General features: G+C 35.1%; 1 protein-coding gene across 6 annotated transcripts in view; it reads left to right on the forward strand.

Moving 5' to 3' along the window:
• Tfec (transcription factor EC) overlaps positions 1 to 13138 on the forward strand; it is a 207153-nt gene that overhangs the window by 71086 nt on the left and 122929 nt on the right. For 4 of the 6 annotated variants that reach the window (XM_047560781.1, XM_047560784.1, XM_047560780.1 and 1 more), the window contains 2 exons: positions 8922 to 8974; positions 9918 to 10157. In XM_047560781.1, coding sequence (XP_047416737.1) covers positions 9969 to 10157 — 189 coding nt within the window. In that variant the 5' untranslated portion in view covers positions 8922 to 8974; positions 9918 to 9968. The remainder of the gene's footprint in view (positions 1 to 8921; positions 8975 to 9917; positions 10158 to 13138) is intronic. The other 2 variants (XM_047560786.1, XM_047560787.1) reach the window with 1 other exon arrangement.

Here is a 13138-nt window from a genome sequence, read left to right on the forward strand (position 1 = left end):
TTGGAATGCAATGAACATTTGTGTGAGTTTTCGTTTAAACACCTGTTTTCACTTTTCTTGGATGTATACTAAAAGGTAAATTGATGGGTAATATGGTAGCTCTCTAATTTTTTGAGAAATTTAATTTTGTTTTTATTTGTGCTAGTATTGAAACATTGTTATATAGTTATTAGGTAGGATTTATTATCAACCAGTAAATATTATTCATATGCGATACATTAGGCTGGAACATTAACCTGTTAGTTTTTGTCCTTTAATTCAATAGTTGGACTTCAAATAAGTTATTTAAACAGGGAAGGTGACTCAAAGTGGTATTTCTGCAAGCAAAATTGCTGAAGCATATGTATCTCTATTCTGTGCTTTTATCCACAAATACTCAGTGGGTTCCAATAGTGAAACAAGAAATATTTTAGGAATTGCTAATACTGGCAAAAAGACAAAAAAGTTTCCCACCCCTATGGAAATACAGTTAGGAAAGCAGGAAAAATGGATAATGCTATGGAAAAATGATGCAAGGGATTGGTATGGAGTCCCTATCTAGACTATAAAGGCAGTGCTTCTCAAATATTAGTGTGCATAGGAATCATCTGGAGGTGTTTCTAAAAGGCAGATTTGAACTCAGAAAGTTTGAATGGACCACGAGATTCTCTCCAGCAAATTCCCATGAGGCCCATGCTGCTATGGATGGGGAGAGAAAACCTTCCTGAGCCAGTGCCTTTCCAGTCTGAGTACAGATATGGAACATGTATCAGGAGCCAGCCGAGTAAAATTCCAGGGTGAGAAAGTTCCTCAGAGAGAAAACAATTGTTGCCCAGGTTCTGTGGCTTGGCGTGCCTGAGGGAGTGATGTGACTCTGTCTCAGTCCCTGTCACATAGGGTTTATGCAAAGACAAAATGAGGCACAGTTTCTTTGACTCCTTGTCACACCACTCACAGTATTTTCCCCACTAAAAAGATGTGAGAATTCATTTCAAGACCCAGGAACACTTTTGAATCAGCTTCCTTCAGCTTAACAAATATAATTTTGCAAACATATTCTCTTCTCTCATACAATTCATTACAGCTCTAATTTCTTTTTAACCTTTAATTTCTTTTTTTGTGTGCACCTTGCCCTTTTTACTTAACATGTTGAGCATTTCCAATGTAATTAACCATTCTGAAACATGATTTTCTATGGCTATCTCAAAGTATATTTAGAAATTTCTGGATTTACATAATGTCCACTGTTAAATTACTTTTGGGAGGTCTATTATAACCAAGGTTATGATTAATATTATTATTTATACATCCAATGCCACATCACTTATTAGTTTATCAGAATTATTTTTTAGAAAAATAATACCTAGTATCTTGATGACCAAAGTTTAATTACTGTCCATAAAAATTATTCTCATTTACATTCATATTATCAGGAAATAGTCCACATTTGCATCCCTGTTCACCCCATATTAACTAGTACCATAATCATCATTTTTTTTTACTTTTTAATGAGATACAATATATGTATCATAGAATTCATTCATTTAAAGTGCACGATTTAGTGTTTTTAGAAATATATTCAAAAGATCATTTGTTGAATTAGTTTCAATTATTGCTATTTTCATTTTTTTGTTGTTTCTCTCAGTTTTTTATATAATTATTCATATGATTTACAATTAATAATTATCAACTTATATTTCTCTTTCTTGACCTAGTGCATCAACTGGATCCACATTTTTCTCAAGTATTGCTAATTCTATTTTGTTATATAATTCAGGGATTAGGAGCATTGTTTTTTCAGTTGTGGGCATTGAATCCAGGGTGCTGAGATATAGTCCCAGTTCTTTTTCCTTTGAGACATGGTCTTGCTAAGTTACCCAGGTAGGCCTCAAACTTGGGATTCCCCTGCCTCAGCTACCTGAGTAGCTAAAATTACAGACATGCACTATCATTCTTGGCTGAGAAGCATGTTTTGAAGTCAAACTTATCTAGATTTAATATTGTACTTGCTAAAGGTGTGGCATGGGGAAAATTTACTTATTATTGCTGAGTTTGGGCTTCTCTTTTTGATAGAAATGCAGAACATTGATAAATAAGCTTATCAAGGGAGATAACAGATAAAGTGCTTAGTACAGTGCTTAGTGTCTGGCAGATGTTTATTCCTTCTCTTTGACTTTCTAAAGATCAATGGTGTTCAAGAAATAAAGTGACACACAATAGAATACTTGTTCTATTACTAAATTATGTTCTTATAATGCAGTTGTCATTGGAAAGTCTTTTCCAGAAATTCTTGAACTAGTCTATATCTAACTTTTCTACAGGTATTTTATTTTTTATGATGCCTACCTGTACCCAGGATCCTATTTATGCCAGCCCAGAAATACAGCTGTATGTAGCATTAAAAACACCCAGAGAATCTCCCTTATTCTCCTTTGGTTTTCTCTCAGATGTGCCTCTTACTACTTATGTCCATAAATTCTAACCTCTAAATTAAGTACCTCCTACTGTACCTTTGGAATTTTCTCTTTGACATTGTAATCTTTCACAATATGCAACTCTTGAGTTTGGCATTGCTGGAGAATGAGTGTTAAACTTTACTAATCATATCTAAATCTTTTAGACCTACATAATTTATTACATTCAAAATAGTGGGAGGGCTCCAAACAATTGTGTTTAGGCGCAGAACTTATCTTGGGGATAAAAGAGGCACCACAGTCACTTAAAATTAATTTCCCTATTAGGAAAAGATGCCAGCATGAAGTTAGTTGATCAGAAGAGACTCTTTATGATAGAGACACAATCAACTTGTTATTTTTTATATGTAACCAAGCACAAGCATTTTATTGAAGAACTTAAAAGTAACTTGAATAATTTTGATTATTTTGGAATTTGCAAACAATTTATAATTCTGAATATATTTGAGATGGAAGGAAGAAATAATTCAAAATAAAGTTTCGGTGCTTTTTTAAATGCCAAAAAATGTTTTTTCTTTGTTAGACTGACCATCAGTAGTGCTATGAAATGATGATTCAGGAACGGGTGACTGAGATGTCTATTCTTGTCCTAAGTCAAGGCATTCACTGAAAAAATATTGCTTCAGGCCATAACTTTGGCATGCCGTGGGTTAAATAAAGGTCAATTCCAAGTGAAAAATAAAAATCAGTTGCTCTTTTGGTGTTAAAGGGGCAAAATAGTTATCATTTTAGATGCTTTTAGTGCTCTTATAATTCAAGGATTTTGTATTTCTTTTTCCTTCAACTGAGAATTTTCAGGCCAGTGGTGTCCATAATGTATACGAGTGCCTTGGGGCATTTTGAAGGGGAAAAGAAGAAAATTTACCATATTTTAAAAATATTCTTGCCTATACAGACTTTTGCATGATATTTAACAACTCAGTGATGTGGCAAGCCCACAGAACTGAGAATACAGTCCACATATCATTTTATCAATTAGTTATTTGGAACATGAATTCCTGCAGAACTGGGTTCTAGTCCAATCTTTGACTCGCTGTTTATATCTGTAAAACATGTTTAGACACAAACCTGTAATTACTATTCAGTATTTCTTCTGACATATTTGTCTTTGATAGGAAAGGAGTTAAAGGCTGTGGAGGCAATTTTATCAATTAATGGGACAGAGCTCCACATTGCTTTGGGTTTTAATCTTGGTTCCATCACACTTTTAGATAGCATAAAAGGGGAATCTGCATGATAGGGTTGATGAAAGCATCAACTGTGAAGGTACCATCACACAGCAAGAGCTCATCAAGTCACCCTGCATTTGTGCTATCATTCTTCCTGCTCTGTATCTTCTGCACAGAAATTTCTGTAAGCAGCAACAGTCAAATACAGGGCTCTAATTAATTCTGACAAATACTAACAGCTGTATAATAAATGCCATTGGCTACTTTGTGATGAGGTGTCATATGGATGGCTTAGAAACCAGGCACATTTAGTAAAAAGTCTCAGTAGTTGGACTTTCTTGGACTATCTGTATAATTCAAAAACCATCTCTCTTGGTCAAGGAAGTTAGGTGAGAGATAGATACTTTCAAAGATCTCTGCCATGATTGATCTATTTGTGGGTCTAAAAGAGTGAGCAAAATTTCTGCAAGCCTTCACTGGAGACAATGACAAAGCATGGATTCTTCCAATAGTGGTAAATGCTCCTGATTAAATGAGAAGGGTCATATTTACCATCCCCTTCTTTTTGGTGAAAATATATTGATTGTTATATTTGTTTGCCTAGGCCAAAAGAAAAAAAGCAACTAACCATCATAGGACAAAATTCTGTTCTGTCTTTTCAAGAAAAGCCTCTCTTATTAAGAATATAAAAGTGAGTTGATTTTCCCATTATATACTGACTACTGTAGAGTCTTTCTGGGATTTGCAATAAATGATTGTGAAAATAAAAACTTATTTCTTGCTGATCATGCCAGCCAAGCCAGAGAGCCTGGAAGTTGAAGAATCAGTAGATCATTCCATTGAGACTCAGCCTGAAATAGCATACATTTTGGGGACATGTGTTCTTATTTGCTCATTCCTACAAGAGTAGATTCTATTATTTTTAGAGGTATAAGGGGCCTTACAGGCACAGCACGTGGAATACAGTCAGTAAATATTTGCTGAGTAAATGTACGAATGTATTTTAATGTTCCTCTCATTGTTGAATTCCTTTCTATATTTTATATACTAGAGAGTCAGTTATCTTGTGCTTGAATATTTTAACTTACTGAAAGCTTACAAAACTCTGAGTCAGCCTTTTCCATTGGTGGATTACTCTAATTATTAGATCTTTCTCTTTTCTCTTGAGTCAGATTTTATCACCATGTAATTTCCACCCTTAGGTTTTAGTTTGGTTTTATGGGGGAACATTAAAATAAATCTACTTCCCTTTCCCATGAAAGTTCATCACATATTTCAAGACAGCTATCATGTCCCCCATATAATTCTTTTCCTCTGTAAGCTAAACTATCATTTTCCCATGATAGTGCTTCCAGTTTCCTGAACATCTTTGTTCTTTTTCATTTTGTTTGGTTGATGTCTTTAATGTATTAATTTTATCATCCTACCATATATTGAGTAAACTTTGACCAAGGAACTGTGATAACATTTTAACACATGCTATTTTATTTAAATCCTCACACCAACATGCAAAATACATTTTTCTTATTGAAAACACTGTGTGAAGGACACTAAGATAATAGGTGTGATTTAGATTCATACTGGCTCTAAATACCTATAATGTCATGTCCAGTCACCTATCCTTCCTGTGTTGCAGTTTCCTTATCAGCAGGATGGGGGATTAAAAAGACTCCTACCTCCTGAGATTGTTGTATGCATTAAATGAGTTCATGTTTGTAACACACCTAGAAAGGCGTCTGGTTCTGGAAAAACATTATGTGTGTTATGGTTTGGATGTGAAATGTCCCCCGAAAGCTCATGTGTGAGACAGTGCAAGAATGTACAGAGGAGAAATGATTGGGTAATGAGAACCTTAACCCAATCAGTGAATTAATTCCACGACAGGGTTAACTGAGTGGTAACTGAAGGCAGGTAGGGTGTGGATGGAGGAAGTGGGCATTGGAAGGGTGCCTTTGGGGTCTACGTTCAGTATCTATTGAATGGAGTCTGTCTCTGCTTCCTGATATGTGAGCCATTTCCTTCTACCACACTCTTCTGCCATGATGTTCAGCCTCACCTTCGTCTCTGAGGAACGGAGCGGACTGTCTATGAACTGAGACCTCTAAAACCGTGAGCCTCAAAAGAAACTTTACCTCCTCTAAAATTGTTCTTGTTGCGTTTTTTAGTCACAGTAGTGAAAAAGCTGACTAAATGTGTGAAGCAAAAAAGATAGTTTGTGCTTTTTCTCTGTATTCTACCCACTTCCTCTGGTCTTGGTTTTAAAGTGAGTGTATGGAATGATGGTTCCCTGAACTTGTCTACATCCTAACCCCTGGATCCCCAGCAGATGTTACCTTATATGGCAAAAGGTACTTGACAGTTGTGACTAAGTTAAGGATTGTGGGATTGAGAGACTCTTCTGGATTATATGGATGGCTCAATGTCATCACATGTTCCCTCATAGGGACACCAAAGTCAAAGAGAAGAACACATGAGCAGGGAGGCAGAGCTTGCAGTGATACACTTCAAAGATGGAGGAGGGCGGCTGCAAGCCGGTTTCCAGAATCTGAAAAAAGAAAGAAAACGGATTCTCCACTAAAGTCTTTATAAAGAGCTAACCCTGCCAACGTCTTGAATTTAGGAAAGGGAATCTGACTTCGAACTTCTTTCCTACAGAACTATGAGAGAAAAATGAGTATTGTTTTAAATCACCATTTTTTTTTAACAGCAGCCACATAAAATTAATATAACAGTGTCAAAATTTGGAAACCTTGCATTAGAAGGAACTCGGGTCCAAAAAGTCTAAATTATTTCTGTGATGATTATCATAGGCATTGGGTTTTGGGTCGACATGTAGAAAAATACATCTCACAAACAGAAGATTCCCAGTTGGAACATGTGATTGTCCTAATAGCATTCGTAAAGAGACTTCAGCAAAAAAAGCTACTTTAACAAAGTTAGATCTCTTCTACTTTTCTTGGGTCTCACTGACACTCAGAACAATCAGGTGTGTGAAGAGATTTCTCTTTCCTGATGCCTTTGATTTTCTGCTGTGTCAAATGTTTTCCCCCTCATTACCTTCAGGGCCTCCTTTCAATTATTGAGAGATTATCTTCTCTTGGCTTCCCATTATTCTACTTATCACCCTAGTAAAAAGAATAACAATTTATTGAGTATATATTATGTGTCAAGTACTGTTTGGGGTTAAGAGTGTCAAAATGTTATCACAGTGACCATTACACTGTATTGTTAGAATAATAATTATTAAGATAATAATAAGAATTTTTAGTTTTAATTGTGTGAATTTTATTTTTTCCCAACTTTGTTTCGCTCCCATATTTGGAAAGCATCTATTTTATGAATTTCTCTAAGTCCTGTCAAACATGTTGAGTAGAAAATGGTGAATGAAGGATTCTCAGTCTACCGCTAGCAGTATTATTTCACATCAGTTTCCAAAACTTGCTCCTATCTGTCTCCAAAAGGCCTTGAAATATAGAACTCTGAGACCTTAGAGTTACTTTCAATTTATCAATAAGTGAATATTTTGTGAAAGATTAAGTTTGTGTTGAGTTATTAATCATCTCTCTGGATGGGACTTATTGCTACTTTGAACATAACTAATAATTAGATTCACATAGATTTAACATTGAACATATTATAAGAATCTTTGTGAAATGCTTTGCTGAAATTAATATTTACTTATATTGTATTAAAATACTCCTGACAACCTCTTGAGGAAGATATATAATTTATTCTTTTTTGTAGAATGAGGTTTTATTGTCCTAGGACTCTCATAGAAAATTAGTAAAACTGCGTGGTATGGCTTCAAACAACAAAAACTGACTCTCATAGTCCTGGAGGCCAGAAATCCAAAATCAAAGTTGTTGGCAGGGTTGATTCCTCTTTGGGGGCTTAGAGAGAGACTTTTCTTTTTGTTTGTGTTCTCTGAGTCTCTTTTCCTCTTCCTGTAACACCAGTCATTTTGTATTACCTTATTGTAATATAACCTTATCTTAATTTTGATCTTAGATATGTCTGTAAAGATCTGATTTCCAAAAAAGGTCAAAGGAGTTAGAGTTTCAACATATTTTTTAGGGGGAAAGAGGATACAATTCAACCCACAAAAATAGGGACAAGGAGGTATCACTAAAATGACTGGAAATATACATTTAGAACATGAACCTAGATTTTTTTATCAGTATAAAATACTCTTTGACTTCAGTTCCATCTTTTCTATTAAATTCCACATTATTTTTCATGATTCACAGAGTAATTATTTGATAATATGCTTTAGAATTTTATGGGGCCTAAAATCAATCACACTAGTTCTTAGTTTCTAAAATCTATCGTTTTCCCATTTTCAGTAAGTTTTCTCACCAATAATGTTAGATTCCTTTTTTTTTTTTTGCGGTACTGGGGATTGAACACAGGGCCTTGTGCTTGCAAGGCAAGCACTCTACCAACTAAGCTATCTCCCCAGCCCAATAATGTTAGATTCTTAAATACTTTTCTTGTTTTCATTCTTATATAATTGTTCTGGGTCTTGACATTTCCATTTGTTTACGTGGACTTGCTGGTCCCTTATTACCTACACTGCTATATTGAGTTTCAATTTCATTTTGTGATTGTTTTGTATATTCTAGTTTAAGGCATAATTCAGAGATGAGTGGCTCTTCATTTCCATGCACGTATCTTGCATACATTGCTCCTGGGCTGCAGTTTGTCATGGAAAGCCTGGTCTTTTCGTAAGAATGACCTTCCCTTTCTAGTTCTTCAGCTGCCTACAGTATAAGGATGGAAATTCCAAGTAGGGCACAAATTATCAAGTCTATCAGTTAACCAACCAACCAATCAATAATTATTGAATTCCTATTATGTACCAGGGGCTGTACAAGATGGGAGTTCCAGCAACATAAGAAACAATGTATAAGAAATGTCCTGAGGATCTTGCATTCAACTCAGGGGGAACAAAAGCATAAACAGATAATTGGAAGCAATGCTAATTGCTTTGAAAACAGTTGATCTTTTGTGGCAGGAGAAATGCATTAGCTAGCCGTGGCATATTCGTTACTACCAAACTTTGATACCTGCTTACATTCTCTCAAACGCTGTTCTCTTATTATTCCAGATAGTGTTTACCCACGTCTGAAGGCATGAGCTCCTTTCACAAACCCTACTGTGACTAGGTACAAACCTTCCACTTTGAGTGTCCAATACATATTTTAGCCTGGTGATAATGCACAACACATGAATCAAATAAGAACACTTATTAGTGTTGAGCAACAATAACCTCTTTTATTTTTTCCTTTTGTCTTTGCAGAGTCCTAACAATGGTGTAGTTCTTTAGAGAAGAGTCAGAAAAGAAAAGACAAGGTTGGTATGACATCTTATAAATGCTTAAACGGGAATTTATGCAAGAAGGGTTATTTAAATACAGAATTGACAGCATTAATTCTAAGTTCCCTGGGATGTGTTTATTTTATCCAGCCACTTCACCTCATTACAGTGTCTTACGTGGTATGAGATTTTATAGACTAGGAGGAAAAAGATGTTTTTTCAGATACATTGAACAAGAACCTGGTTGGCTGCTCTCTAGACATCAGTTCCTCCAGCAGCTTCCTTATTCTACTTTCACTGCCTGTTAAGAGGTTACTTGCAGGACAGCTCTGCTCTTTAGTCTGTGATAGCTCAAGTCAGAAACCGAGGGGGGAAACGCGCTGTCTATTGTGGTCTGTTTTCCTGTGTGACAGTCGTTCCTATTTTGTGTTTGTTTCTCCTTTAATGAGGATACAACTTTCATCCAGGGAGATGTACGGGTCACTTGTTAGTGTACTCGCAAACACCAAGGCACTCCACCAGCTGGAAATGGTGACTTGTAGTTGAATTATTTTTGCACAGCGACTGGTTTTCCTTTTGACATATTTTAATATACTTGCACACTGAGAGCAAGAGTGGGTGAACAGAAAGCAGACGGTTTTATTAACCCAGCAGTCACCTTTGAGGTTTGTACATGTCCACTTTTTTTCTTGCCTTTGTACATAATCCCAAGAGACTGGTACCTGGCTTTGCTCAGAATAACAAAGTCAGGCACAAATCTCCAAACACAATTGTTAGCTGAATGCCAACTGTTTCTTCTCATCTTATTTTTTTTTCAACTTGAGCATTAAGAATTGTATCTTTATGGGTGAACCATAACCATTAAAAAAATGAGTTTGTTTTTCTCTTTCAGATGCTTTCCCTATCATTTACTAGACTTATTTTATAACATGTAACTTTGGGTGATAAAAGAATATATTTTCTTCATGTGTTTTTGCAGAACTCCTTTTTATTTTTTTCCACATTCCCTAACACTGAGAAGAAGAAAAATATGTTACAAGCTTTAACCGGACTCCAGTTTCAGCTGGAATCACAAATAGGAGAAAAAGAGAGGAGACTTCAACTTGGCCCTGAGTCCAGGACACACTTCCACATGCAGTTTTCATACAAACCTGTGTTTCATAGTCTTTTCCCAGCAAGACCAGAAATTTTGTCAAGTCAATTACCATCCTTTTCCAAGGTACCTATTTACATATAGAATTATAATTTCTAAGCAAATATAGTGGGTAAGTATCTCTGAAAATCCACACATTTTAATTGTATTAAAAGTTAAAGAAAAAAGAAAGAATAAAACTCAGGGCCTTCTTTCAATTCCCAGTAAGTGACTACAGCTTACAAGATGTGGCTCATTTAGCAGCATGGAAATATTATAGCAATAAAACATTCAAAGTGTGAAATTTTTCTCTTTTCTAGCATCATCATTATCTTCTGCACCATCATCATGATAATAATACTACTGGCTGTTTTGGAGCTCTATATACTTTACAAAAAAGCTTCACATCATCTCATTTGGCTATCCAAATCAGTCAATGAAATTTACCATATGAGTGGGAAGATTATTAATGGTGATTTATTTTTTATAAGCCCTCTAAGACTCATAAAACACAAATAGGTGGTGTGTAGAAAGGATATGTTCTTTAAGTTAGAATTCTGGGTCTCTATTGCTGACTCAGTGATATTGGGCCTTATAAAGCATTGCTTTGTTGCGTTATTTAATGGGAAAGATAGTGATTTTGCCAAAATTGCTTATGAGGTTCGATTGAATGTTACTATTTGTAGAGGGTCTATCACAGTGTGTACAGGTCATAAACATATTTTAAATGGAATTTCTGTACTAGGGGAGGCAGAGTAGATAAGTTTGTAGGCAAACACTGTGAGGACATGATTCTATGCTTAGTGACTTATTCTTGATAGGGTACTCAGTAAAGAGTAGAAGCAAGAAGGAACTCATGTCCTCTGACTTTAAGTAGATTTGCAGAATTCAGTTTAATTTAAATACTGTATTTTGAGGATCTGCTTTTTACCAAGTTTTTGAGCTAAATTTCTAGAATATAATATGGAGATATACCTTGCTATGAAGGTTTTATAATGTAGGGGGAGAAATAAATAATGACAATGAAAGAGAGTCTATGTACCATAGGTACAGCACCTAGTATTGTATGTAGGTTTGTGTGTAAATGAAATCTTTTACTGTGGGTGTATTTTTGTATCCATTCTCTGGAAATAACTAGATCAATCATATTTGCTTTGGCTTTAAATTTTCATCTATTCTTAAGAGTAAGTCTATTCCATTAACTTCTAATGAATTTTCAATTGCAAATATTTATTGTAAATCAAGCATTAGAAAAATCACTGTTTATTAAAGTAACTGATAATGCTTTGTTTATTATTATTTATGACTTTATTACATTTTTCTTTTTAGTCATTAAAATTTTCTCAAAATGTATTGTAAATAGACAAGCTTCTAATGGAAAAATTCCATAAGATTCTGAGCTCTATATTCTTTGTCATTTTAGGACCTCATCATCATTATCCTTACAACTTCATTAGCAAAACAATACATTTTTTAGCACTTATTAAGCAAGGGCTATGGGACAGGCATCATGCTAAGCACTTTATTAGCATTATTTTAATTCTTGAAGTACCTACTATGATAGTTTTAAGTCCCATTTTGTAGATAATGAACTGAGGTTCAAAGATTTTAAGAAATTATCTTGAAATTGCATAACTAGCAAAAATGTTCTATGACTATGACAATGATGACAGTTGTCATTTGCCCACCTTGTTTGGTTTTACCTTTCTCATTTGCTTTATTAGTGAACTCTCTAATGATTCTTCCAGAAGAATAGCCCAATTTGAAGGAGATTAAACAACAGACATAATAGGTTGGTTCTCATTACCAGAAAGGAGAGCTGGTATCAGGGGTTACTGGAACCATAACTTCAAGTATTTTTTAGAACCTCTTTCTTTTTTCATCTGTGTATTGTCTTTATTCTCTGATCAGTTCTTCCTGTAGGCTTCAGTTCCTTTAGGCTTACATTCTCACAGTTTGCCACCAAAAAAACTGAGGACGTAGGTTACTCAGCTCCAGTGTGAACAACTGTGGGAAAGAATTGCTGGCATCATGGGCCCAGCTCTTGATCTGGCCATTATGATCAAGACAGTGAATGCTGTGTTAGTGTTTGGATCTGGATGGCTCTCATGTTGAAGGCTTGGTTCCTAGCTAATGGCACTTTTAGGAGGTGGTAGAAACTTCAGGAAACCATTATGATACCAGTTCTCATTGCCTTAGTTAATTCTCCACTGTTGAACAACCTAGGTAATTCCATCTCTTAAATCACATCTGCAGGATGGAGTAGTTTAGGGTATCTTTGTCCATTAAGCTCAGCTCTATCAAGTTTTGATTATTTGAAGTTTATTTAACCCAGATATATTCTCTAGATCTGAAACTTTTCATTTTTGTTATCTAAGGTAGAAAACTGTGTTTCTGATAGGGCACAGGATGATGAGTCTCTAAAATTAAAACAAATAAAAATTAGCACTAATGGATAGTTGTCAGACTCTATAGATGTGTCATGTGGATAGACACACTAGGCACATTTGGTCAATTCTGCCTTTTATTAGCATGTGCCAGCATCTTAGAGCCTGATTAAAACTATATGATGTGCTAGGAATTAAGTGTCTGGGTTTAAAAAACTGAGGACCACTCTTTTTTTAGGAACTATGAAGGTACTTCCCACTTTGAAGTTCTGTTTGAAGTCATTAATAGCTCACGCTTTTGACTTTTTAAATGTTGAGGCACACACTACTGTGAACCTAGAGACTTGTGTTGTGATTAAGCACATTAGATGCCTTGAGGCTTCCCTGATGGTACGCTGTAATGTATTTCAATAAACATGTATTAATGTATTTTAAATAAAGAATTAGACTATCTTGGAGTGTATAAAATGGAGGTATTCTTCAATCAATGGAACAATATTTCTAAACATATCATGTGCTGGCCTGTTGTTGAATGTGAATAAAGTCACTCTGTAGGAATCTCTATCTACTTGGAGTATCTAATTTAATTTTGCTGATTACATGTAGAAAGGTAAAAAATTATGAGGAAAATGTGGCCTCTTTCTTTTCTATAACAATTTCTAACTTTTCTTGAATTCCCAC

The sequence above is a fragment of the Sciurus carolinensis genome, chromosome 8, assembly GCF_902686445.1.
Source record: "Sciurus carolinensis chromosome 8, mSciCar1.2, whole genome shotgun sequence".
NCBI lineage: Eukaryota > Metazoa > Chordata > Mammalia > Rodentia > Sciuridae > Sciurus > Sciurus carolinensis.